Source organism: Syngnathus leptorhynchus, chromosome 22, assembly GCF_054491065.1.
Source record: "Syngnathus leptorhynchus isolate UIUO chromosome 22, UIUO_Slep, whole genome shotgun sequence".
NCBI lineage: Eukaryota > Metazoa > Chordata > Actinopteri > Syngnathiformes > Syngnathidae > Syngnathus > Syngnathus leptorhynchus.
Window position 1 is genome coordinate 4,828,202 of NC_141216.1, and position 25,593 is coordinate 4,853,794.

At 44.8% G+C, this 25,593-nt stretch overlaps 2 protein-coding genes across 9 annotated transcripts; one reads left to right on the forward strand and one right to left on the reverse strand.

The window, feature by feature from the left end:
- grid2ipb (glutamate receptor, ionotropic, delta 2 (Grid2) interacting protein, b) lies at positions 1-13,052 on the forward strand. 4 transcript variants are annotated; one of them, XM_085903594.1, is made up of 26 exons: positions 1-76; positions 437-690; positions 756-1,085; positions 1,161-1,315; positions 3,837-4,118; positions 4,854-4,939; positions 5,706-5,775; positions 6,295-6,447; positions 6,509-6,664; positions 6,746-6,897; positions 6,997-7,131; positions 7,332-7,417; positions 7,547-7,697; positions 8,065-8,357; positions 8,438-8,476; positions 8,778-9,491; positions 9,557-9,706; positions 9,790-9,877; positions 10,247-10,336; positions 10,809-11,005; positions 11,071-11,226; positions 11,302-11,388; positions 11,460-11,589; positions 11,658-11,776; positions 11,845-12,009; positions 12,078-13,052. In XM_085903594.1, exons 1-26 carry the CDS (start codon positions 1-3, stop codon positions 12,147-12,149), a joined length of 4,386 nt encoding a protein of 1,461 aa, XP_085759720.1. In that variant the 3' UTR covers positions 12,150-13,052. The 4 variants fall into 4 exon arrangements, with proteins under 4 accessions (XP_085759720.1, XP_085759721.1, XP_085759722.1 ...); XM_085903595.1 differs by lacking the exon at positions 8,438-8,476; XM_085903596.1 differs by lacking the exons at positions 1-76; positions 8,438-8,476 and having other exon boundaries at positions 8,029-8,357.
- Positions 9,691-25,424, reverse strand: arhgap17a (Rho GTPase activating protein 17a). Of its 5 annotated transcripts, XM_085903601.1 has the most exons (22): positions 24,956-25,424; positions 21,914-21,953; positions 19,874-19,978; positions 19,749-19,781; positions 19,281-19,357; positions 19,090-19,201; positions 18,943-19,019; positions 18,754-18,871; positions 18,351-18,419; positions 18,194-18,275; positions 17,799-17,926; positions 17,466-17,577; positions 17,318-17,399; positions 17,146-17,226; positions 16,959-17,072; positions 16,788-16,879; positions 16,562-16,709; positions 16,029-16,295; positions 15,770-15,894; positions 15,182-15,685; positions 15,088-15,109; positions 14,563-14,704 (listed from the first exon to the last, which is right to left on the reverse strand). In XM_085903601.1, the coding sequence occupies exons 1-21, from the start codon at positions 25,006-25,008 to the stop codon at positions 15,105-15,107; spliced, it is 2,424 nt and encodes an 807-aa protein (XP_085759727.1). In that variant the 5' UTR covers positions 25,009-25,424; the 3' UTR covers positions 14,563-14,704; positions 15,088-15,104. The 5 variants fall into 5 exon arrangements, with proteins under 5 accessions (XP_085759726.1, XP_085759724.1, XP_085759725.1 ...); XM_085903600.1 differs by lacking the exon at positions 15,088-15,109 and having other exon boundaries at positions 9,691-14,704; positions 16,029-16,256; XM_085903598.1 differs by lacking the exon at positions 15,088-15,109 and having other exon boundaries at positions 9,691-14,704.
- Between the last annotated feature and the right edge of the window lie 169 nt (positions 25,425-25,593).

Genomic DNA, 25,593 nt, shown 5'->3' on the forward strand with positions numbered 1-25,593 from the left:
ATGAAGAAGTTTTTGCAAAACAAAAAAGGCAGATCTTCATTGCGTCAGCCCAAACGGAGTCAATCCAAAGATTTCTGTGAGTGTTTTTGCTGTGTTTTATTATGAATCCCAATTTTGTGCATTTATGTTCTGATTTAATGATTTCATGTACGTCTCTGTTGTGTGCTGATGGGAACGTTGATAGTGGGAATTTGCCTGCAGGGGTTTTGAAGTTCTCTATCTCTGCAAAGACTCGATTTAATTGGCTCTCATGTAGTCTGTGAACCAGGTCATGGACCTCTGGTGGTCCAAGGTGGAGAAATCCACTTTGCAGTATAATTAGAGGTGATAGTAGGAGGGAGTAGAGATTGCAGTCGTGTCAGTTCATTTGAACGTTACACTTTGAGGAGCTCTTCTCTTTCCATTGATATTAGCTAACAACATCGTCCACCTTCAGTCCTCAGCATGCCGACATCCAACCAGGGCTGGCCTGAGGAATTTGGATTCCGGGTTGGCGGTAATGGACCAAGCTACATCCTGTCCGTAGAAGAAGGAAGCAGTGCCCAGTTGGCTGGCCTTCAAGCCGGAGACCAAGTGTTGGAAATTGAAGGCCACGATGTGTCGACGCTGGGGCCGCAAGCTGTCGTTGCCATCGCCCAAACTCAGAAGAACATCCCTCCCAGCATTGGAGTCGTGTCTCGCATACAGCAGGTTTGACATTTAATTCATTCATCTATTTTTTTAATAAATTTTTTTACAGTATTCTTTATTTACAGATGGACATCATACCAGGCGCTGACGGTCGCTACGGTTTCACCATAGTAGGAGATCACCCCCTGCTGGTGGAGGACTGCTCCCCCTTCTCCCCGGCCGGCCGTGCCGGTTTGAGGGCAGGCGACTGCGTCATGGAGGTCAACGGTATCCCCGTCAGGCAGCACGAGATGGCTGCGGCGCTCATCAAGTCCACCCAGGGGAGGACGTTGCGTTTGGGCGTGCTTGGCCTCGGTGCGAAGCGAAAAGCCAGCATCGGCGTGGAGGAAAGTCAGATAGGAGGGGAAAATGCAAAAGTGGACCGTAAACACAAAGCTCTGGAGTTCAACAGGAAGGTAAGCAGACATGCTGGAATATTTCCACTCGTACTAGAATGGCACTCAATCGGATGGTGATTTCATCATCGGCAGGTTGAGCGGCTTTTAAGCGACGACCCAAATGTGAAGGAGAAACTTTTCAGCGTGTTGAAGCAATACGCAGCGGAGAAAAATGTCGACTGGTTGGCCTCCGTCTTGCCCGAAATCCTCATCACTGATGACCAACGTCAGCTCATCTCCAGTATCAGGTGAGAAGTTTCCACCCATGATTGTGTCTAACCAAATCCAGACAAATCACTTCAGCCACTTGTTATTGCTTAGGATTGGATTAGCCACACTTTGGATTTAGGTTGGTTCCATCTGTTAAATCCAGAGTGACCCCCTCTTTGTTTCATTCCTATCATACTTGCAATCTGATTGGCTCATAATGGATATAATTGACTGGCCGTCCAACCAATCAGCATCAGTTGATTGTTAGTACCATCTGGTATTTTAGGATACCCATAAATCACTCCCAAAAAAATCCATTCCAGGCAGCCAGAATTACCTGTTTTGTCTGCTGGCCAATAGAGACTGCAGTCTTATTTATTTTTTTTGAACAGCTTGCACTTCCTAGCCAATAAAAGCGGCCAATTATTCTCGTACTACTCTGGCTGCTTACCCACAACTACTACAGGGAACTGTAAGAAGGCTTTCCAACATGAATTTTTTTTTTTCCTCTCCAATTGCGTCACAATGGTGACATTTGAAGTCTGACTCTACCTTTTCTCACTCGTGAATAATTCAGCGGCATAGCCATTTATAAGGCTTTATTTGTGCTAATGAAGGGCATAACATAAATTTGCCTTTCCACAACTCTCTCACCAAGGGGATATTTGTCTTCTCTATTGTATTTTCCTCTCGCTCCAAGCCCCCCCGCCTCCTCTCTGCGGTCCATCCCCACCTGACACTCAGTGGTGGAGGACTCCTGCATGATCCTACCCAATACTTTTTATCGCGTTGATTCCAGTCTGAGGTGTGAGCGATACTGTGTTGACTAGTCGACGGTTCTGCTTGTGTTTTGGTATTTGTTTGGAACCATGGATGTGCGTTGAAATGATGAATTGCCTTGGGTGAGTACATTTTTTTTTTATCTTCCTAGTGCCTATATTTATGTTTTGGATGAACTGTATTACATCTGAGTTTTTATTGATATTCAGCAATGAGTGCTGTATAATTACCATTCATCATTATTACAGTTATTGTCTGTGGCTTCTATTTTTTTTAATTGATCTCATTTGAGTGGTTTAAGACTTCAATAAAATGTAATCTGGAAATTAGATATACCAATGTAGACAAATGCTAAATAAATATTGACCAAAACAAGGTAGAAAAGGCGTAGATAACCGTTTGCTGGAACTTCAGCACCACGGATAGCGCCATTGCAAACTGTGACGAAAACCAAACAAATTCAATCAAAGATTAAAACGTGATTGTTTTTAATGATGTAGACCTGATATAACATTTTTTTAGCAACACGGGAGACACAATAATAATAATAATTATAATACTCATAATATTGTGTGGTTTCATTTCCCTTAGTGTGAGTTTTCAGATTTTTGATCAATTATTTCCTGAATTTTGTCATCCAAGAAACACTTATTACAATTTTTTTTTTTTTTTGATTCTGTCTTCTTTTTTTGCACCAGAGAAGTATCACATTTACAGTTTAGCTTCATTTGCCTCCCTGTGAGTCACATCTGTGGGCCTCCACTTAAAAAGAAACGAGGTCTGTTCTTTGTAGTTTTCTGCTCGTCATTCTTCCCTTTGGAGAAAAACACCCCTGCTTCCCTACTCCCTCCCCTCCAAGCTTCTATCAGACAATTATAAATTGTCTCCGCCTTATAATCGAGGTCAAATCGGGACACTCATTTAGTTTCCATGACTAGAAGCTGCAAACGTTTTTTTTTTTTGATGAGATGGTTGTTTTAACATGTGGGAATAACAGCTTGGGTTTGAAAAAAAACAAATCTAAATACACATGAGAGACATAGCTTCATGGTACAAATAGATGACACAAGCGACAGATACAAAACAGCAAGGGGCTGCGTGGGTGTCGACACCTACATGGCTGCTGCAGAACATTCATTTAAATCCCATGGTTCTGTTTTTGTAGCTGCTGGTCTTAGCGTCAACACACACATTAGCAGTGTTTTTGAAAAAAAAAAAAAAAAAAGAAATGGCAATAAATGGACGGATGGACAATGACTACAATTGCCTATTGTCGCTGTAATTTGCGTAAAATGAACAGAGCACAATTTAAATGGTCTACGGCAAAAAAAAAAAAAAAACAACAACATAGGTGGGCACTGAGCAATTTTGTTCAATTAGTAAAAGCGGCGAGGTCGTTTGGGTCAACAAGATGATGACAGCTTGCCGCTTTGGATTTACGCTACGGTGACGAATGGGCGGAAGTGTGGGAGATGCTGTAGATGGAGAGAGAGAGTGAAAAAGAGGCAGAGGAATCCCATGCTCATACACTCCCACACCTTTTTCTCTTGCTCTATTCAGGCTGCTGCAGTCACACTAGCCAGACTCAATCTCTTTGACTTCTCCTTCAACTCGCATCCATTTTTTGCTTCCTAAACCGGAGGCCTCGAAAGATTAGATCGGATGTAAACATCGAGGGACGACGTGGTTTCTCAATTAATTTATTGTGGATGAAGTTAGACTAAGATCTTCAACTCTGCTCCCCTTCGTGTTTTCTTCACATGTTGCCATGTTGGCCAGAATCTTCATTCCCAAGAAGCACCGGCAGCGCTTCGACGAATCCGTCTCTCAGAACGTAATCAACAGGCTGTGCCGTAGTAAGAGCATCAGCGAACCGCAAGGAAGAATCCGTCGCAGCCGGAGCGAGGACCAATCGGACCGTCACCGCGGAACCAAACGGGCCAGTTCCGTGCCCCGGGACGGAGGGGAGCCCGGTGGGAAGGGCGAGGGGGAACGAGACAGAAGCCACAGGAAGTCGGTCTCCGGAGTACAGACACATCCCCCGATCGGACCTAATCAGAGGTAAGCTCAAGCTCACATCATGGAAATAAACTGAAGATGCATGTTTAGTATTGGTGTACTTCTTCTTTCACTTGTTTCAATTTCCATGAATAGCGCCCCCCCTAGGATGCATGAAGTATCAACTCATATTGTACACACTGTGGCCTATCAATGACACGACATGTGACTGTGGCATGTTTATTTTTATTTTTTTCCCATTGTTCTAAATATAGATGGGATCAAAATGACTAAATACTTGTGTGCAATGGAATTTTGGCAGTAAGCAGTGCCAGATGTACTTTTAAAGGGTTTCAAAAAGCCATTGAGTCCCTTAGAGTTATGTTACGTAATAGTCGAGGGGGGGGGGGGGGGGGGGGTTCATGACATGAGTGTGACGAGCTGCTTTCTATAAGATCACTTGGGGAATCAAAATGGCTTCTAGCAATCTTTTGGTGAGCTTTTACATCGTGGAACCCCCCTCCCACCCATCTGCATGTACTTATGTAAGAGCTGCCAACCTATAAAGAACATTTTTTTTAGCCTCTCGTCCCTGTTTACTTCTCAAAGAAGCTTGCCTTGATTCATCTCCATGGCAACCTCCCTGTTCCCGCTAGACCGTATATCCTGTATATATTTATTCCCTTATGTTGGTCTCCACTAGAGGAAACAACAATAGATCTTCCCAAAAAAAAAAAAAAAAAGCAAAACTGCACTTATCCTATATTCTGAATTTCACAACACACTTTTTTTCTACAGGCTCATCCGTATCTACAGAGGCAAAAAGACTTTTGGCTTCACGTTGCGAGGTCACGCTCCAGTCTGCATCGATTCAGTCATTGCAGGTGTGATTCTATCTTTGAATCCAATTTTCAGCCCAGTGTGTGTGTGTGTGTGTGTGTGTATGTGTGTGTGTGGCGGTTTGTCAGTTCCCGGGCTTGAAGGCCATCTTTTGTTAATAATGAATGCAGCAGGAAGATGATTCGACTCGGAGTTGAAATAAGAAAAGATAAAAAGCACCATGACAACAACATTTTTGCTGAACTCAAACTATTCTATTCACCATGGAATTGAGATAATTAAGATTAAAAAAGCAACAGACAACCAACACTAGAGGGAGGGGGGGGCTGTAGGGGCACTGACCCTCCCCCCAGGAAAAAAAATCCTAGCTGTGCCAGTGAACAAACCCAAAAATTTCAATTCTTCTGTCTGGACATGTGAGCGTAGGTTTGTTCGCCTGCGTGTGTTTGATGATGACGGCACAGCTCCCACCCACCACTATCTCCCACCATCATGTACTGGTGAACACGTTGACTCAGTGGGCCTTATGGACCGACGATGATGGAGGTGGCAGGCGTGACTCTCATCGTGATCGCAGAATCTCATCTTTCACACTATGACACCCGATGGACACTCATATTTCATTTCCCGTGACAACGTTGTTCCGTAACAAAATGTCACATGGACATCAGATTGTTTGTCGAGTGTCAGACACAGACAGACGGATTCTAATAAGTCGCCATTGCCTAGAAAGTCAATGCTAAAATATTTACGTGGTCATTTTAATGGATTACAAGTCCGTTTTTTTTTTGTTTTTTTTGTCTTTATCAGATAGTCCTGCTGAAGAATGTGGACTAAAACCGGGCAACCGCATCCTCTTTCTCAACGGACTGGACATGAGGTCAGCTGGTTTTCTATTCTTCATATTAATAACAGCAGCGGTATTCTAATGCAAGTTTCCCTTACTGCAAATTTTATGTATTGCCCATTGCTGCTGCGTTAGATAATCCATCACAGAGTCTTTTTTCTTTTTTTTTTGGGTTACTGTCAAACTCTCGAACTCATTCTATCACCGTAGCTGCATTGAGATTGAATATGCTGCCAGTGTCAGCTATAAATCAAAACTTCACAATGCAGCGAGATGAGCACATCTAGCTTTTTTTTCTTTGCTGCTGCAACTGTTTATATAAGCATAACTTTCCTTGTGGGAGGCGTCATAGTTCTTCTGCGTACTTTACAACTTCTCGACCTATGGCACGGGTGGGAGTGAGAATAAAGAAGAGCTTAATATTAGGAACACCTATTTAATCACACCAGGTCTAATATTTGGATGAACATAGTGTACAAAAAAAAAAAACTGTAGGAGTCATCGTCTGTGCTATGACTCAAAGAATTTTATTTGTTTCGGCCGCCTGCGTAGGAACTGTTCCCATGAAAAGGTGGTGTCAATGCTGCAGGGCAGCGGTGCCATGCCCACCCTGGTTATAGAAGATGGTCCGTCTGATTACTCCTCAGACCCGACAGACCCGGAGGAAATTCACAGTCTGTCTTCCAATACTTTGCCGCGCTCAAGGTGAGTTACAGATTATTGATTACGTGAAGTATGAGTGTGTAAAAAAAAACCTGTTCCTCAGATCTCCTATCCTGAGCTCCCTCCAATGGGTGGCGGAGATCCTTCCACCCAGCATTAAAGTCCACGGGAGGACATTTAGTCAGCAGTTGGAGCATTTGTTGACAATCCAGGAGCGTTACACTGTCTGTAAAGCACTGGAGACTTTTTTCCAGCACAGGTCAGTTTAAATTCTTGAGCAAAGAAAATTTGCTGTTGCCTTGGTAACTGTATGATTTTTTTTTTTTGGGGGGGCGGGCAGGAATTTGGACACGCTTATCGTCGATGTGTTTCCAGTATTGGACACGCCGGCTAAGCAGCTGATTTGGCAATTTATTTATCAATTGCTGACTTATGATGAGCAGGAACGTTGTCAAAGCAAGCTGTCACGTTTTCTGGGTTTTAAAAGCAGTGGTGAGTTGAAGCGTTTGAATTATTTGAATGGGGGGGGGGGGGGGGGGGGGGAAACTGTTATCATATTTTTGACATGAAGGTTATATTTTTGTTTTGCAGCCGTTTTAGATCCCGACGCCAGTTCGGAGCACCATCGGAGGAGTAGTTCCGTGAGAATATCTGGCACGTCGTATCGCGGCGGCGTGCGAGAAAGAAGTTCTGATGACTGTATTATCGGAACGCACCTGGGAATGGGTATGCCACAAAGAAAGCTGTCAACATTTTCTGACCTTGCAATTTTCATTTTTTCGCACACCACTTAGCCTTGCCAGTTGCTATTAAAAAAAAAAAAAGGCCTTGCATGGCTTTTCGCTCTTCCACGCTATGCTTCATCCTTCTCAGCTGGGGAAGGATGCTTTAGAGGATGTCGCTCCTCATGCTTTATTGTGCTTCAGGAATTCATGTGGATGAATGTGGCAGTCAAGAAGAGAGGCAGTCAGGAGATGGAACCTCCTTCCCTGAGTCTCCTGACCTCAGTCACGTAGGTATCATGCCTGCCCGCATTGGCATTAGCTAAGCTTGCTACTCTCAGATTTGAAAGTCTGCTACGACCTTCAAAGTCGGAGTCCCCGCCCCTTTTTGTGTGTGTTAATCATGCCTCCATTCATAGATGTCAGGCGTGTACACAGAGCTGGAGAATGTGTACGCAGGGAAGAGCGTGTCCCCATTGCACGGGGGCACCCCGGCGGAGTCCGAGGGGCCGGGACAGACCGAGGCTTACGGCCGCTCTCTCTCCCCCCTCACTCTCCCCCCTCTCGCAGGTACTCCAAACACCCACACGCTCCATCTAGACGGCGTTTGCTTCTAATTCGGTCGGGCCGGGATGGTAATGATGTCACGGTTACATAACCGAAACACTCATGCGACCATCGTGGCCCAATATTTCTTAGTTATTTGTTTTTGGAGTTGTTGCAGGGGTGGTAAACTCTGGCTTGCGGGCCAAACTTGGCCCGCAGTGTGATTATATTTGGCCCGTGAAGACAAATTGTGCATTGACTCTGTGTCAATATTAAAATTGCAAATTGTCTTCACGTTTAAAAAAAAATAGAGATTTTTATTACCATTTATCTTTTTGAAAAATTTGAACAGTAGTCTCTGATTCCATAACTAGTTATTGTTACCTTCCAGGTAATCGTAAATCGGGTTTATCCCTCACCTGGAAGGAGCCCCTTCCTACCAGCGTCTACGGGATGCAGCATCAAAGCAGCGTGGACTCCAACCCTTACGTCAGCTTAGAGAGCCCCCCGACTTCACCCCAACACAGCCCCGGCACGTTGGGCCGCCGCAAAAAGCTCTTCACCTTTTCTCGCCCGCCCCGAAGCCGAGACACCGACAAGTTCCTCGATGCCCTCAGCGAGCAGCTTGGCCACCAGGTCACTTTGGCCAACGACTACGTGCCTGGCGAGAACGACTATGAGGAAGTGAGAAATAATGATTCTCTTTTTACATAAACCATGCATGACTATTATTATTTAAAACTACACTTGTGTCACATGAACAGATATATCAAGGTGCTTGTTTCAGAAGAAGAAGTGTACCTGTAAGTAAAATATGATTCAAGTATTGGTTGGTAGAGTCTTATTAAAGTAGATCTGCCTTATAAGGACTGAAAAATCATTGACATATTTCATTTCACACAAAAACATTTGCTTCCCATGCACGGTATATTAAAAATCAATAAATATGTTGTATTTATTTAGTGCATGTGTTTTACCTGCTGCATAGAGAACTGATGGAAGAGCAAACAGCAAGGTGCAAGCCTGGAAAAAAACACAAAAGAAAAATGTCAAAAGTTTAGTCATGTTCATTTTCTTTTTTCTAATTGTGGTTTTCTTCCTCAGATGAGCTTCCCAGAAGATCAGGACATGGGCTTCATGCATCGACAACTGAGTAGTGGCAGCAGTGAGGAGCACAGTAGCAGCGACGAGGTTTCATCCCCCTGCTACTCATCTGGCTCCGAGCACATCCCCCCTCCCCCTGAGCAGAGCCCCCCGCCTCCCCCACCCTTCCAGGTCTTGTTCCCGCCTCCGGTCCAGTTCACAGATCCCGTCCCACCCGCCCGTTTCTCACCGGAACACGTCCCGCGCAGTCGGATGCCTTTCCATCCTCATCACCCCATCATCCCCCCTCCTCCGCCCCCTTTGAGGACCCTCCTGTCCAACCGCTCTCCCCTCCACAAGGTTCCGCCCGCCAGGGAGGACGCCAGCGGACGGCGTTTCCAAACGCTATCCCACGGCCGCACCACCTTCACCACCACCACAATCCTGCGATCATCCCGGCCCGGCTACCTCCCCCGGCAGCTCAGCCAACCCCAACCCATTTGCCAGCCGTCCCCCCAACCGTCCCCTCAGATGTTGCGGCCCAGCCAGCTGGTCCTGCACAGGCACCATCAGCTCCACCACCAACACAGCTACCAGGGGCCGACGCCTCCGTCCCTGGAAGATCACAGCCCGACGCAAGGTCACAAACAAGACCCTGCCTCATTTCACAAACCTCCAAACTCTCACACCACCCTCTCCAGCCATACCCTCAGACAAGAACCGGACACCCATCAGGTAACTGAATAAGCCTTCAAAACATCACCAGTGGACCAAGTCTCCATCTTATATTCTCATTTCAGGCTGCTCCACCTCCTCCACCACCTTTACCCCCGCCCTGCGAGCCACCCCCTCTGCCTAAACCAGGTCAAGCCTCGGACGTCAACCACATGAGCGTGAAGAGGCTGCGCTGGGAACAGGTGGAGAACTCTGAAGGCACCATCTGGGGTCAGGTGGGCTCTGTCTGCATTCTGCCAAATAACGAGAAAAGTATTCCCCCGCGTGGAGAATACAACGTATAATTTTTTTTGTTCAGCTCGGAGAAGATTCCGACTATGACAAGCTGACAGACATGGTGAAGTATTTGGACCTTGATCAACACTTTGGAACTCAACGCAGATCCAGTAAGCTGGTTGCTTTTCACTTTTGTGTATTGTCATCGACATTTCACTGCACTAGTGATCCAAATTGTGCCACTAGTTTTTTTTTCTTCACTATCTGTGTTTATTGACCTTGTTTTGCTTGTATTTTTACAGTCCCATCAATCACATAGACGAGACTCACTCCATTCTCCATGAGGCACCAATTTTAGTGATAACACAGTTCTGGTGTGGAAAAAGACAAATTGTAGTCATCAGTCAGTGACCTTTGACCTCAAGAAAGTCTCACGACAGAACTGTGTTATGAACTTATCATCCCAGAATGTGTGTGTGTGTGTTTTATTGATCCCGGTGCCTGGAGAGCACATCCTCACGCCGTTGTTTAATTACCAGTGTCTCCATCAGAGCCCACCTTCCTGCCTGAGAACTTTAAAAAGAAAGATGTTGTGGAGATCCTGTCTCACAAGAAAGCCTATAATGCATGTGAGTACAAATAAAAAAACATTTTTCTAAAAATTAATTTTTATTCAAATACATTTTCATTTAAACTAGAAAAAAAAATATAAAAATGAAATCATTTTTTAAAATAAATAAATCTGGATTTCATAATAGATATTCTTGCAAAACGGTTTCCAACAGAAGCCCTGTGTTGCCATGGCGACAGTAGAAGGCACAGTTGCTTTCTTCTGTGCTCATTGTTTTTGTAAACAAAACATGGTGAGTTAAAGTTCTTTTTTTTTTATTAGCATTAGCGCTAGCTGTGCTTCGGCTGACTATTCTGGTCTTTTTAACACTCCATAATGTGAGTGATCATTAGGACTGTTGCCATGGCGATGGAGGAAATCTTGCTACCATTCGCCTCAAGGCTTGAAGAACATCCTCAAGGCTTCCGCCATAGCAAGCCAGCATTCTTCCAACCCTCAATTTTCCTGTCAACCTCCTTCCTTTCTCACAGCCATTCTCATCGCCCATCTGAAGCTCTCCCCCGACGAGCTCCGCCAGGTCCTGATGGACATGACCACCGACAGGCTGGAGCCCCCCCACATCAAACAGCTGCTCCTCTACGCCCCCGACGAGGACGAAGTCAAAAAGTACGAACAGTTCGACCAGGACCCGGCGAAACTTAGCGAGCCCGACCAGTTTATTTTCCAGGTAACCGCTACGCAATGCTGACAAGAACCCAAATTTGAAATACGATAAGTGGGACTTTCTTCCAGATGCTGATGGTGCCCGAGTATAAAACCCGTCTGAGGAGTCTCCACTTCAAGACCACCCTGCAGGAGAGGATGGAAGAAATGAAGGTGGCCTATGATTACATCTACAAGGCTTCAGTAGAACTGAAGTCCAGCAAAAAATTGGCCAAAATACTCGAGGTGACAGCACTCAACACATTCGTCACTTCTTCTTCAGTTTTTCCATTCTTTGACACTGCTAAGCTCCGCCCACAGTTTGTACTTGCAATGGGGAACTACCTCAACAATGGTCAACCCAAGAGTCACAGGACAACCAGTTTCAAGATCAACTTCCTCACCGAGGTACCGCCCGGCTCATCTTTCGTCTCTTATTACCCATCGATCGTGTCTAATGGTTTTATTGCGTCTGCTAGCTCAGTACGACCAAAACGGTGGACGGGAAATCGACTTTCCTCCACATTTTGGCCAAGTCTCTGTGCCAGCATTTCCCAGAGCTTCTTAACTTTTCCAGAGACCTCACCACGGTTCCTCTGGCAGCCAAGGGTACGATACATTTTTTTTTTTTTTTTTTATCTCTTAAGTCGCTTTTTAAGCATTTCTTGCTTCTCCAGTGAACCAGAGGTTGGTGACCACAGAGCTGAGCGACCTTCACGCCACCATCCAGGACATCAGAGCAGCTTGTTTGAAAATCCCTCTCACCTCTGAGGACCACTTTGCTTCTGTCATGAGTGTACGTTATCTAAAACACAAGACGATATTTCAGTCAAGATGAAAATAATACTGTATGTTGTCTGGCAGAGCTTTCTGGAGAACAGTCACCCCGCAATCCAATCTCTGGAGTCGCTGCAGAGCAGAGCTATGGAGGAGTTCTCCAAAGTGGCTTCTTTCTTTGGAGAAGACTGCAAGAGCACCAGCACAGATACATTTTTTGCCATTTTTGCAGATTTCATTTCAAAATTTGAGGTGAGTGATTAAATTGAGACACTTGTTGGGATATCAAAATACAGGAGATGATTGATTTGTCATTCCAGAGGGCCCTCAATGACACCCAGACTCCGGAAAACCCAAAAAGCCCCAGATTATCATCCCCTCTGGTTTGGTAGATACAATGCAGTCCGAATCCCACAACCAAAGTGCCAAAAATCACACATGGAACTGGTGACGCCACAAACAAACCAAGAGTCACTTCTTCTGCAGAAAGAATGCCCAACATCCATGGAGGAGATCAAGAGGTGCCCTCTCGTGGAAGAAAGCTGTTATTGCAGGTGCTCAGTCCAACAGTCCTAAAAATAAATCAGCCTATGTAATTTATAATACGACAGATGATAGCCTAGATAGCGACAGATATTTATTGTAAGAATATAAAAAATATATTTTGTGATTTAAGAAATTAGCAGTTGACATGACAGTTTGAAAATAGGAAAGTTTAGCTTCCGCGTTAAGGTGTCAACAAAAAAAAATCAAATAAATTATTGAAGAAATAATATAGCTCCTGGATTTTCCAAATAGAAAAGTTCTGCTTGCGTTAAACAAACAAAGGACCTGTAAATGATCCATTGTAAGTGCTATTCTGGTTACCATGGTGACCTCATAACTCATCCACAGTGTACCAGTAGCTGCGGTGTACTCTTTGTATTATTGAAATTGTAAATTCCAATGTTTTGGCTATGCACTGCTCATTGTTTTCAACGTGATCGCCCGGGTGGGTCTCTGAGCTCTGGTTTTGATTTTGTTGATGAAGAGTCACTGGTTTTTTTTTTTTTTTTTAAGCATTGCAAAGTGGCTTGTTAGCTCTTGTAAAACTCAACCAGAGATGCTGCTAAGTATCGTAACCGTGTTTGTGGTCTAAATCGGTTGCATGTTGGTGCGGGTTATAGCAAATAACCTCCATTTTAAAAATGAACACATTGTAATTCTATGGAGCAAGTTGCCCCCCCCCCCTCTTTTTTGTCTGTTTTGTGTTTTTAGTAGAAGTTGTGTGATAGCTTGAAAGCCTACATTTGAGTCAAAGCTTTTTTTTTTTTCTTTCTGTTTTTGATTGATAAAACGATATGTCACTCATAAGCAATGCCTCTTCCGTCTTATTTATTATATATATAAACAAAAGATAGAACCTTTCCATACCTGAGTTCTTCATATACTTTATTTTCTTTGGAAAGGGTGTATAACCAAGCATTCATATAACAGAATTTATTCCACATTTCCGCTGACCGGACGAGAAACATACAAAACTATGGAGCTTAAAAACGCAGCATTAGCACTTCTACTTTAATGGCATTTGTTGGTCTTGATGTGCAGTGTGGGTAGGGGAGGGGGGGAGTGGCGTATAAGGCATTGAGTCACACGAGCCGAGAGAAAAAATAAGGACATGTGATTGTCTCAGGGGGGTTGGGGGGGGGGGGATCACATATTTTCAGGGCAACTGCAGCATCCAAGACTTTTTCCATTGGTACCATTTTGTGTGTCAATCCCTAAAAACTGGACCTCTGCATTGCACACAAGAAAGCGAGTTAAAGAGAACAATCCTATCCATTCGATAAAAATAAAAAAATACCCCCTGCACATCACTACCGAGGTGACACAACAACAGTGTGTTCTCAGCTCAGTGGGGAGTTTTTAAAACATTGGTTTGTGGCCTGTGCTCATGTGCAACATCAGCTTCAGACAAAGAGGCATTTTTACAGAAAGAATCCTTCCGCTTACATTCATCACTCTTGAAGAAAGGCAAAAAAAAAAAATACTGACTGCTTGAGGCTCGGCGAGGGCGACACCCCGCTACTTACAGTCTCGAAAGAATCGCGACAGGTTTTAGGGAGTAGCTACACCTTCCTATGACATCCCTGAAACACCAAGACAGCTTCTCGGAAATACTGCAGTAATACAAAAAAAAAAAAAAAAAGCTGTTTGAGCATTTATTCAATGTACTCTTGTGTTATTTTGCTCGCACTAGTTTGACAAATCTGTGCGCGTCACTGAATTGTCTTATTAGTGAGAACAAAAAAGTACACGATGCCTTAAAATGGCTATCGAATAAATGCTCTGTAAATCTCCAATGCTTCCATCCTATTAAGGCTTTATTTACATGTAGTGACTGCAGCAAGTGTGCCGAGACACAGGGAATGTATACGTTTAAACTTTGGAGGTAAATAAATACAAGAGAGCAAGAGAAACAAAATAATGAAAAGGGGAAAAAAAAAAAGAAAAAAGTTTGAGATGACTGGAAACCTGCAGTCACCGCTAAATTTTTGGTTCCACCCTTTGTCATTTCATGTTTCGAAGGCCATTTTTCATTAAAAAATAAACACATCAAAAATCCCAAAGTAGCATATCATTGTCTTTTGTTTGCCAACTAACTCTAATGTTAGCTGGAGCTAAGATGGAGGATTTTTTTTTTCTTTTTCCCATGGATGTTTTGGTAAAATATTTGGAAAAGCCAAGCACACAAATCCCCGCAAAAAAAAAAAATCGTCAGAACAGTGTGTGTGTGTGTGTGTGTGTGTGTGTGTGTGTGTGTGCCTCCTCCCTTATAGGACGGTGCTCTCGCTGTCCAGGTCACAGTCTCTGGAAGGAGGCGGCGAGGAGACCGGCGCCGGCTGCGGGTCGGCGTTGAACTCCGGAACCAGAGCCCGACTCAGCCCTTTAAATGTCATAGCCGGGTCTGAAAAACAAAATATGCCGGAATAAAAGTTAACACGCATGATACATTGGACAAGTGTGTCAATCCACCCAGATGTGTGCTCCTCATCCAAACTAACCATTCATGCATGTGAAGTGATGCAAGTGAACCTAAATGAGTTCCACCACTAGGTGATGCTGTTGGCTTTGGGGTGACAACAAGCAAATAGAAAGTGAGATGAAGAAGTGTGATGGGTGTGACATGTGACTCTGCATGATGTGTTGCAAAAGAGGGTCATTGTCATGAGTCGTGTGCACGCACGGATGTTGCGTGTCAGCTTTCGATACGTGATACGCCGAGAAAAGACGGTGTCGGATGGCCGTGGTGACACAAAGTACATGTCGGTGAACTACTGAACTACAAACCTCTCACACGAGCTTCTTTATCCTGTTAGAAACGCACATGTGACCGTTAGCGATCGAGCTGGAGGAGGGAAATGATGCGAGAGAAGTGGCTCACCCATCATCTTGTAAGCGGCGGCGCAGATACCGTTGGTTTCGCTAGCCGTGGGGTTGGGCTGCGGAGGCGGGGGCATGCTGGGCCGGTTTCGGGGTTTAGGGACGGGCCGCGGTCGGGGGAGCGAGCCCGTCTGGTAGGGCGACGGGGAAGTCGGGGTGACGTCTGAGCTGGGGGTGGCAGGCGGCGGAGGGGTATCCGGAGGGGTGGGAGAGTCCGGCGGCGAGGGGTCCGCGCTGAGAGGATCCCCAGCGAGCTGAGTGGGGGAACTGGCTTGCGTCGGCGGCTCCGGGGGAGGATGGCTGGGGGCTTGGATGGGCGGCTGGTTACTGGAGTGGCGCCGGGGCGTGCTATACAGCTGAGAGTTGGGGGACGTGGAGGTCGGGGAGTGGCTAGACAGGGGTCTCGGAGGGGGGCTTAAGGGCTGGGATGAGTTGACTGAAGTGGACGGCTGGCCTGGCGGAGGGTTTGGCGGCTTGGGGGGAGCGGGAGCCTGTTTTTTGAAAACTGAGGATTGTGGGAGAAGGTGGAAATCATTTTATTTTTTTGGTTGATGGACTGACTCATGACTGCTTTCGTGAGTGCTCTCACCTCGACGCGTCATATGCGGACTTGTCCCGGTGCCCGTCTGGCCGGCGGATTGGCTCCCTGCTCCAGAACCGTTCCGTTGGAGCAGGGGGGTCGGCGCGCTTGTGGAGTCTCGCGGCTTTGAGTTGCTTGACGGAGGCAAAAGAAGACAAAACTTACGGTACAGAAATCCCACTCATGCAAGTGACTGAAGGCGTTTGATGGAGAAATAAAAGTCCCTTGTCCTCCCAGAGAGCAGCAGAAGCAATCAAGCAGCTCTTACCTCAGCTCCTCCGTGTTCTGCGCCAGAAGCTGCTGAGCGGCAGCGAGCGCGGCGAGACCCTGCGCCAAACTATGATGGCCGTCGGGCCCCGCCGCCCCCGGCTGGGGCTCGGCCGAGGGCTGCGGGACCTGCCCGGCACCTTGTCCCTGCCCTGGAGCCTCCACAGGGGGTAAAGGTGGCTGGAAGGCGGGTGAGGTGTGCTGCTTTCTACCTAAGGTGGTACTGCCTCTACGGAGGGTGTGGTCCGAGTACTTGTTAGAGGTGCTACTGGGGGGGACGGCGGCGAGAAAGTGAAGGAGACAAACAGAGAACACCACAGCAGTGATCAGGAAACCACCAGAAGAAGAATCATCATAAACCCAGAATGAACCCAACCGTGTGTGAGTAGGGATTAGCAATCTAAAAAGCAGAAAGGTTAGTGTGTGCGACCCCCCCCCCCCCCCCCCCAACAGTCAGCAAGCAAAATCAAAGCTAGCAAAGCAAAGTGCTTAAAGGCCAGCTAAACAAACAACGGAAAGTAAAAAGCCGTTTACTTGTCTTTGCGGCTCGAGTCTGATTCCGGGCCCACCAAACTGCCCGGTCTCTTCCTCTCAATTGTGCCACTGTCATAATCCAGATGATTGTTGTGGTTGGATGAGGGTACGGGCATGGAGAACATGCCAGACACATTGAAGTCCACATCTGAAAAAAAAAAAAAGTCATCTTGCTTTATTCATCGTAGAAAGTATTAACTGAGACGCAATGAAGACCTGAACCTACCCTCGGGAAAGAACCAATCAGCATGCTGGATGATGGGTTCAATTATGGATACCACATGCACAGATGTAGCCGCAGCCATTTCTGCCAAACTCCTGAAAGCAAGAACAGTTTAATGACGCAACTCAAATGTTAACGGATTTTTTTTTTCCCCCCCCTCATCATCAAACTCACCCTTCCGTTTTAGCCCAGAGCAGATTAGGTCCAAGGACAATGGCGATGTTACTGGGAGTCATTTTGTTGACCTCGCTATCCTGAGCCAGTTTAGCGAGAAACTTCACCAGATACCTACACGCCGACGACAACGTCAGATAAAAGTTTACAATTGGTGAAGCATTGTGGGAATTGAGAGCTGGCTTACCTCAGGTTGGTTTTGTTGTTTTTAGGTAGCTTATCGCATACAAGCCACAGAGCCTGAAGCCTCTTGTCCGAATCTGATAAACTGAAACACAAAAGATGCATACTGATATTTTTTTTTCCTTATCATTTGGAGAAAGAAAAAAAAAAAAGTGAATATCACATGTTTGTCTTGCCTGCATGCTTGTGTCCATTCATCATAAAGTTGGTGGGTTAATAAAGGTTCAGGGAGTTCTCTTAAGTAGGACTTCAGTGCTCCTGAAATTGCACAATTATTTCAGAATTTCCATCGTGGATAAAGACGAGATCCGCTTTGGCTCGTACCGGCGACGGCATGGGGGTCGGAGTAGAACTCCTCCAGTTGTGAAGTGGAACAGTCCAGCGCTGCCTTGAGCTTTTTTAGCTTGGATGCCCCGGCTGCAATTCTGAACAGACCCTGACCACATAAAAAAAAAAATCAAAATTATGAGACAATTTTCATGAATCATCATGCGAGTTGATTGGCGTTTCCACACATATGAACAAGCTATTTTAAGCTCGCTCTCCGTTAGCGGAACGGTTAATCACGTCCACAACACCGTGTGTGTTTTAATGAGCTGTGTCGGCACTTATTTCACTTAAGGCAGCAAAACCTTTTTTTTTTTTTTTTTGCGTTACCTCTTCCTTCATGCCAGTCTCTAATAGCATCATTACGCAGGCCTCTATAGGCAGGGCGATTTCCCTCCCGCTCCTTTTCAGGTGTTCATCCAGCGCAGTGCCAAAGGCGGGCTTCTCAATCCACGAATCTGACCCCAAATAGAGAAATTCCTCATGAGGATACCATCAGGATTCTTTTTTGGATTCAAAAAAACACATCAAATGATTTGATTGTCACACTGCTGTGGCCTGGAATTGGTCGAGGCAGCGTTTTTGTGAGGTCAACAGTTTAGGTGAAGCACTAAAGTCAGCAGGATTTATTGTGCGGCTGTTTTGTGTAGCAGGTGTTGCGCAACTCAATTTTACACATTGAGCTCTGTGTAAAAAAAAAAAAAAAAAAAACATGTTTGCTCTACCTTGTTGAGCCTGAATGGTTGGCAACACACTCTCCAGTAAAGTGAGAGATTTTCGATGATATTCCGCCTGCGCTTCAAGAAGCTACGGGAAGAGGAAATGATGACAAACCAAAAAAGGAAAACGACATTTCCACGGAAGCCAATTTACGGAACTCACCGTTAAGAAATAACAGGCGTAGTCTCCTTCCTTTGAGAAGAAACTATACATGTCTGCGGCAAGTTGGTCCTATTCAGGAAAAAAAAAAATAAAAAGTGAACACATGCTCAATGAGTCATAAATCCTCCTGTAAGGAAACACAACTCTTCCCGAGCAGAAAATATGACATAGTTGTTGCGGGGGAGCGACACTAAAACGCACCAATGACCGATTTCAACAGCCGACACACAGGGGCGGAAGCTGATGGGGCATTTTGGGACATCCGCGTGCGTCAGCAAACTGGAAGGCCCAAAAGGTCTTGGAATGTTCACTCGCTGCTGTACTGTTTCGTCGGGGGGGGCCTACGCAAACTATAAAAGGACAGCCGGTATTTCTTTTAAAAGTCACCTGATGCTTTGTTTACCTTGCAAACTTCCATTTTATTCATGGCCTCGTCCACCTCTTCCTTGAGAAGGTCCGCCTTGGCTGTCAGTGCTTGAGTGTTTGTTCCTGAGATTATCGACTTGGTTGCCTGCAACCATCTGCGTTTGGAGACGCCGCGATGTTAACGAGCGAGTCGGAGCAGGAGGAAAATTTTAAAACCGAGACTGACCTCGCTCTGGCGGAATCGTAGTCCAGCACTAACTTGGCCAACTGTTTCCTCTGTTTTAGAATATTGGGGATGTCCACCTACAAGAATTTTTTTTGATTTGAGAAATCCGATTTCTCAAATTTCTTTTCTTCTTGTTTAGTTTCTGACCTCGGCAAGCTGGCTGAGAGGATCCAGCACGTCTTTCTCTATCTGCAGCTCGTGCTGCATCAATTCGGACGCCAGACGACTCTCGGCGTCGCCGCAAACTTCCATCATCTTCCTGTCGGTGCAGATGGGGACAACCTTGTGACTTTTTGGAAGCCAGGAGGAAAAGATTTATCAAGCCATGAGCAACTCACCCTATTAAAGAATCTTCACCCAACTGATTTCCACCTTCCACCATAGCTTGGGACAACGCCGTCAGGGGAAGCTTTTTCTGTTTGCGTGGAAGAAAAACCAAATTAGTCTCAATCCGAAGCACTTCAAAATCAACCACAGTTTGTCTTCGTATTCCAAAAGCGTGAGGTCGAGACCGATGGAAATGTCATCGAGACTTTCCATCGAGAGGTGCATTCACAAAGTCAGGAAGAGGAAGTGAGCTTTCTGAGAAGAGAGCGGGAGGTTTAATGGGACACAAGAGGCGACTGGGTGAAGTGAAGTTTTCTTTCCAAGCACCTTGAAAACAGCCAAAATGTATGCGTCCACCCAAACAGTCATGCAAAGTGAATGGAAAGAGCTAAAGAAAGTTTTTTTTTTTTTTTTCTTTTTGTTTTTTTTAAACAGGCTAAGAAGATGGGACACTTTTTTTATTTTTATTTTTTATTTACCTGACCATTTCCTGTATAGAGGCGTGGTACGGACTGTAGTGAGTGGGGGGAAAAAAACAAAACACCGTAACGGATCAATTTGCTATCTGGTGCTAATGTTCGATCAGAACCAAAAGTCCACTCACGTGTCTTTTCTCGGCATCTGCGCCGATGTGTCCCTGTAGACATGAGACCATTTTTTTGTGTGTGTTGTGGGACACCACACGCACCAACTCCATCCGCCGCTCAATCTGTTCGATAAAACAAAAAAATATATATTTTGCTTGATGGCTTTGAGTGGATTGGATTTCCCTCGAGGGGAGTTCAAAGTTCATCCGTGATTGATAAGGCCGGTCTCACAGGGCAACATTGGAATGTTATCTTGAAAGGCTCATCGGAAGCGTTTCCTATGGCAACGGTGGCCGTGCTAAAAAAAAAAAAAAAAGGCGTCGGGGTTACACAGGCTTTCTCCTGTCTGCGGCCCGGCGACACAGATCGGCTGTGTTTGCGATATAATACTCTCATTGATTAGCTGGTCAATGATGGGAGTCACAGTTATTTTGGTCGGAGACCAAGCGAAGGTCCTTGTGATGCCAGGTGCTCGAGCGGGTCGGTTTGCGTCAACAATGTAGCGCGGCATTTCCCTCGAGGAAATGAGGAAAAGGCTGCTTTATCTCATAAAAAAAAAAAAAACTGGCACCAGTAAAGGAAGAAAGCCGGGCTGAGTTTAAAACAATGTTCCATGAGAACACCGGAGTCTGGAGGGAACAAATAAAAAAAAAAAAGGGAGGATCAAGCAAATTCCAGACAATTGTGTTCCAAAAACAGAACCGAGTCAGAATTCCACAGCAGATATCCGCCTCCATAAGCCGCCCCGTCTCCTTTTGGCCTCCCGCCGCTCTTACGTCACTCGTGACCCGTGGCGGCCCCCCCGGCATTCCCCAAACAGCTGGCTCGAGTACACACTCGCCAGACCCACGGGATCTATATAGCGCTACTCGGGTTGAGTGCGGTTCGTACTTGGTGCAAAAAAAACAAAACAAAAAAAAAAAGGGGGGGGGGGGGGGGATTCCCTTTATGGAGGAAATATTGCTTATGCATCACTAGGAAATGGCTTCCTTTCAAAACAGGAAAGAGAATTTTCCAAAAGGGTGGGTCTCACCGGTTCTGGTGAGTTAAACAATTTAGGACAATCCCATGACGTACTACAGGCCAGGGAATCCCAGAAACAAAGAAGGTGCTTGTCTTGTTGCCTCTATTTGTTTTTTAGTTTCCAAGAGAAAGGTAAAAAAAAATAAAATGACTCACTCAGGGTGATGTTATATGTCAAGACTAATTTGCTGGCAAAGAAAAAGTGTAGCAGAGGTTGCTTGCTCAAATTTCAAAGGAACACAAGAGAAAAATTATTTATAAAACATGTCAATCCTAAAATGTGATCTTTGCTTATGTATGGCTTATATAACAATTGCTGCAATCTTGTTTAGTTCAAGCGACATACTTGTGTTTGACCCGCATGGACGACAACACCCAGTTGCACACAAAGAAGCTTCATGGCTGGAATGCCTTTGCTGAGCTGCCACTATTTTTTTGCCACAACCCCACCTGTTTCCTCAAGCAGAGGTGTTAACAGGCACAAGGAGATGTTACACGTCACGCTGACCTCTGACCGCGTGGCTCGGGGCTTCTTTGTTATTGTGGAAGTGTTTGGGCGAATGTCTGTCAACAGTTCTTTTGTTCATTGGGAAAAAGTGAAATCTTAAGATAGCATTTGTTAAATTCAACCTATAAATATATTTATTTATCTATTAATTTTTGCTGTGTTGTTTTTACTTGAAATGTAATTGTCAGGCAAGATTTGTCAAATTTGTTTATTTCAAGATTTTTATTATATTCTATAGTTTTATTCTGTTGGCATATAATTTTTCTTATTTTAAGCATTATTTTTCTTTTCCCTTAAAATTTCCTGTGGAATTTTTGCAGTGTAGACCAAGTGAACGTCATCACTAAAATGATTTAGCATGAAATTTGTGTTTAATGAATGAATTTGTTTGGTGAACAGGACGCTGTCACTGATTTCTGTCAAATGCTTTAAAAAAAAAAAAAAAAAAAAGTAACACGCAGCAGATGCGGCCTTTCCCTGGATGAGGTAACAAGTGGTCACAGCCAAAGTCAGATTAATGGTTTACCTGTAAAAGGTCATCACTGAGAACTTCTGTTTTCTCCGCTCTGCCAATGAGAAAGAAAAACAAAAAAGGAATCTATCAATACCGAGACAGCAAAACTATCCATGTTGGATGAAAATGAATAAAAACGATTCGGGAACGTCATCTGGTACATCCAATTCCACAAAGCTACAAAAAAAACATGTTAAATAAAATACTAATTGCAAAAACATGGCACAGATTCAAACAGGGAGTTGTTTCAGCTCCAATTCATATGTGATGACTCACAAGTGGAGAGCAACAACACAGCGGTGCCCTACCTGATCCTATTATTAGTCAGCTAATAGTCGGGCCCGGTGAGGTCAGACAGATTAAATTCAATTAAAGGGAGAGGGCGCAGTGAGAAAGAACTCATGCTAACACCTTCACTATTGCAACTGTGACTCAGCAGATTGCAGCAATGCATAAATGATGAAATATGGGTAGTTCTCAGAAAGTACGGTCCAATGCTGACCCACTTTGAGAGCCACTATTTTCTTCACTTTCCAATCAATCATTGGATTTTATTTGACTGTCAGCCATCTTGTATCTCATGTTTCTTGTCGCTGAACAAGATGAAGCAGGTTTGACTGACCTGTAGACCATCTCGAGTCTGCAATTTAGGTAACGGGAGCTTTGAATGAGGCTGTGGTCTTGATGAACTGTAGTAACCCCATCAGAGCGCAGAACAGCTGCTTTCCATTACAAAAATGGAGGCAGCGAGCAGGCAGAAACAGCGAGACTGACACAGACGGACGGGGAGGATAGTTTGGGGGTTCCATGGAAAGAAACACAAATACTGAGGCTCGGGGATGGTGGTGGTGGGGGGGGGGGTTACGAGCGCTGAAGTAATCGAAAGCCAATGCATGGAAAGAAAATCTATCGTGACGTGCAGAGACTGAAGCTGCGGAATAATGTACATGAATAGAAATTTCAGCTCAATGTGAGTGTGTGTGTGTGTGTGTGTGGGGGGGGGGCGCTGCAAAAATATCATAAAGTGAGATTGTGAAGCCACGGTGTGGGATTACTTGTTCCGCTTTCAGACGAGGCATTTAAAGGGTGAAATGCTAATTGATGTAGTCATCACACATGCTGAGCCTGTAACCCTGCATTCTCAAGCGAAGATTTGCGACGGAACCACGTTAACGTGGACTGTCTTGACTACATGGAGAAAAAATGGTGACCCCCAGCGTGTTCCATCTGATCACCCCGGTCGGGAACGGTAACCATGGCGATTTCCTATCAAAGTGGAAGTGGAGTAAGAGAAGCCTGCCACCGGAAACACAATAGAGCTTCTGTTAGAAGATCAGCGAGCTGACGAAGCAGGGAGGGTCTTTCTCTTTGCAACAGTTGGCAGCTTGAGGCAGACAGTAATGGATACTGGACCTGGATGAAAGGAACCGGGAGAATCATTGACCGACTCGGCCCGTGTTATTTCCTCCAATGTGAGCAATCCATCTAGCGCTGGACTAAAAACAACGCTAATTGTTGATGCGCAACAACAAATAAAGTCACGATGCAGAATTTTTTTTTAAAACTCGTTCACTCCCATTGACAGCTATAGACGTGAATAAATTAACCATTAAAGAATGAAATTTTTGGAATGGAAAATGTCAATGTTTTCCCATCTCACCCATTTCAACTGGATAAAAAGCAAACTTTTGCGGTTGAACAAAAAGCCGTCTCGTTTCCCTTGTCACTAAACCAAACAAACATCTGACACACCTTCCAGTCCCTAGGGCAGAGTCTCTTGACACTCAAGAAAACACCCATTTTGCCTTTATTCAATTGTGACCGAGTCAAGAGGACGTCGCCCTTCCGACGCCGACTGAATTAGTTCAGATTGCATAACCCTAAGCAAGCTGAGGCATCAAAAAGGATTATACAACGGTTTCGAATGTGACTGTGCGATCAATATTGTGCTGATTAATCAAACGAGATCAACCGAGTCAACAATTACGGATGTTTTTTTTTTTTTTCTTTCACCGGACTTTGATGCCAATCTGAAATAAACCACGTGTAAGCTTGGCCATGCATCAATCTTGCCAGCTCGGCGTCTCTGGCTAGAATGCGGGCGGTTTGTCTTTGGGAGGCAGTTTCCTGTTTGCAAAAGCAGCAGAAGGAGAGATTTCCTCTCAGAGGTTGCATGCTGGACATAGCATACTGCCTTTTGCACAATCGCAGGAACCCAAGGCCACCTTCGGTTTTGCTGTAATCCAAAACACCTAAAGGAGAGGAAGGAGACTTGCTTCGTGCGTGAAAGTTAATGCATTCTCTCTAACACAGGCATGCGTCTGCTTTCTCCATCAAGTTCCTCTCGGCTTTAATTTACAACTGGTTTACCGTATGAAAGCATATTATGAGGATACCAGCCGCAGTGGCTTTTAAAGCTACTTAGTGAACATTATAGGCGTGTTCTTGTTTAGGTGCTACACACGCTATTCATAAAAAAAAAAAAAACGTACAAGAGGGCAAATGTACATGTTTTTATGATCAAAAATATCTGCAGACATTATGAATGAAGTCAGTCGATTAAACGGCATCTATGAATAGAAAGAATTGAATTAATTCCAGTTTGCTTTACATTGAATTTGCATGTCAAGAATCATGAAAAGTATGCTTAGAATGTGCTACGTCTTATCTTCTCAAGCATATTAAAGTCATTATCTTATGATAAGCTACACAAATAATGAGCATTGTAATTGCATCTCAAATTATTATATTGCTTCATATAATGTTAAAAAATAACTGGATTTGAACCTACAATCTCATTATCTTACTGTTGCTTCTACATGCTGGAATGTAATAGAATTTTTTTTATTCTTTAAACTAATTTGGGAACGACTGCAAAAAACAAAACAAAAAAAAAACCTCATCATCTCCATTCATGTGACATTCCTTTCACAGCCCCAAAGCAAGACTTCACTGTATGATGGAAAAGTTATGAAATATAAAAATGCGCACACCATATAAAATCATATGACAGAAAATACACGGGAGTAAATAACGCACAGTTGCAATACTTGCCTGCCAACTGTTTGATTGGCGAGCTGCTTCATGCGATTAAACTGCTTCTTCATTTTCTGTTCCGTTCCAGTCGAGTCCTCCGAAAGTTCACACTTGGAAAAAAATATTGACTTGAGATTGTCATGAAGTTTGCACTGCCTCTCCCCGTTTTCAACTTTGCCAGCTGTCGCTGTGACAGGCAAAACATGCGCGAGCCATTTCAGCTTAAAGCCAATTAACGAGTTGCTAGCTTGCTAGCTTCTACGTTCGCCTTTCCCAAGTGGAAATGTCTTCTAGATGGTGCAACAGCATGGTCCAAGAACTTGTTCTTCACCGGTTGCGACGACTTTGCATTTCTTTGCAGGGGGCCCGGACGGTGCCCGGTTGTTGTTTGGTGGGTGACACCCGCTAGCCGACGAGCTAATCCGTCAAAACGCTTTTGCCCCGTGCAAGAGGAGAGAGTGAACTGCAGAGAGGGGAGAGAGAGAGAGAGAGAGAGAGAGAGGAGAGAGAGAGAGAGAGAGAGAGAGAGAGAGAGAGAGAGAGAGAGAGAGAGAGAGAGAGAGAGAGAGAGAGAGAGAGAGAGAGAGAGAGAGAGAGAGAGAGAGAGAGAGAGAGAGAGAGAGAGAGAGAGAGAGAGAGAGAAAGCCAGAGATAGG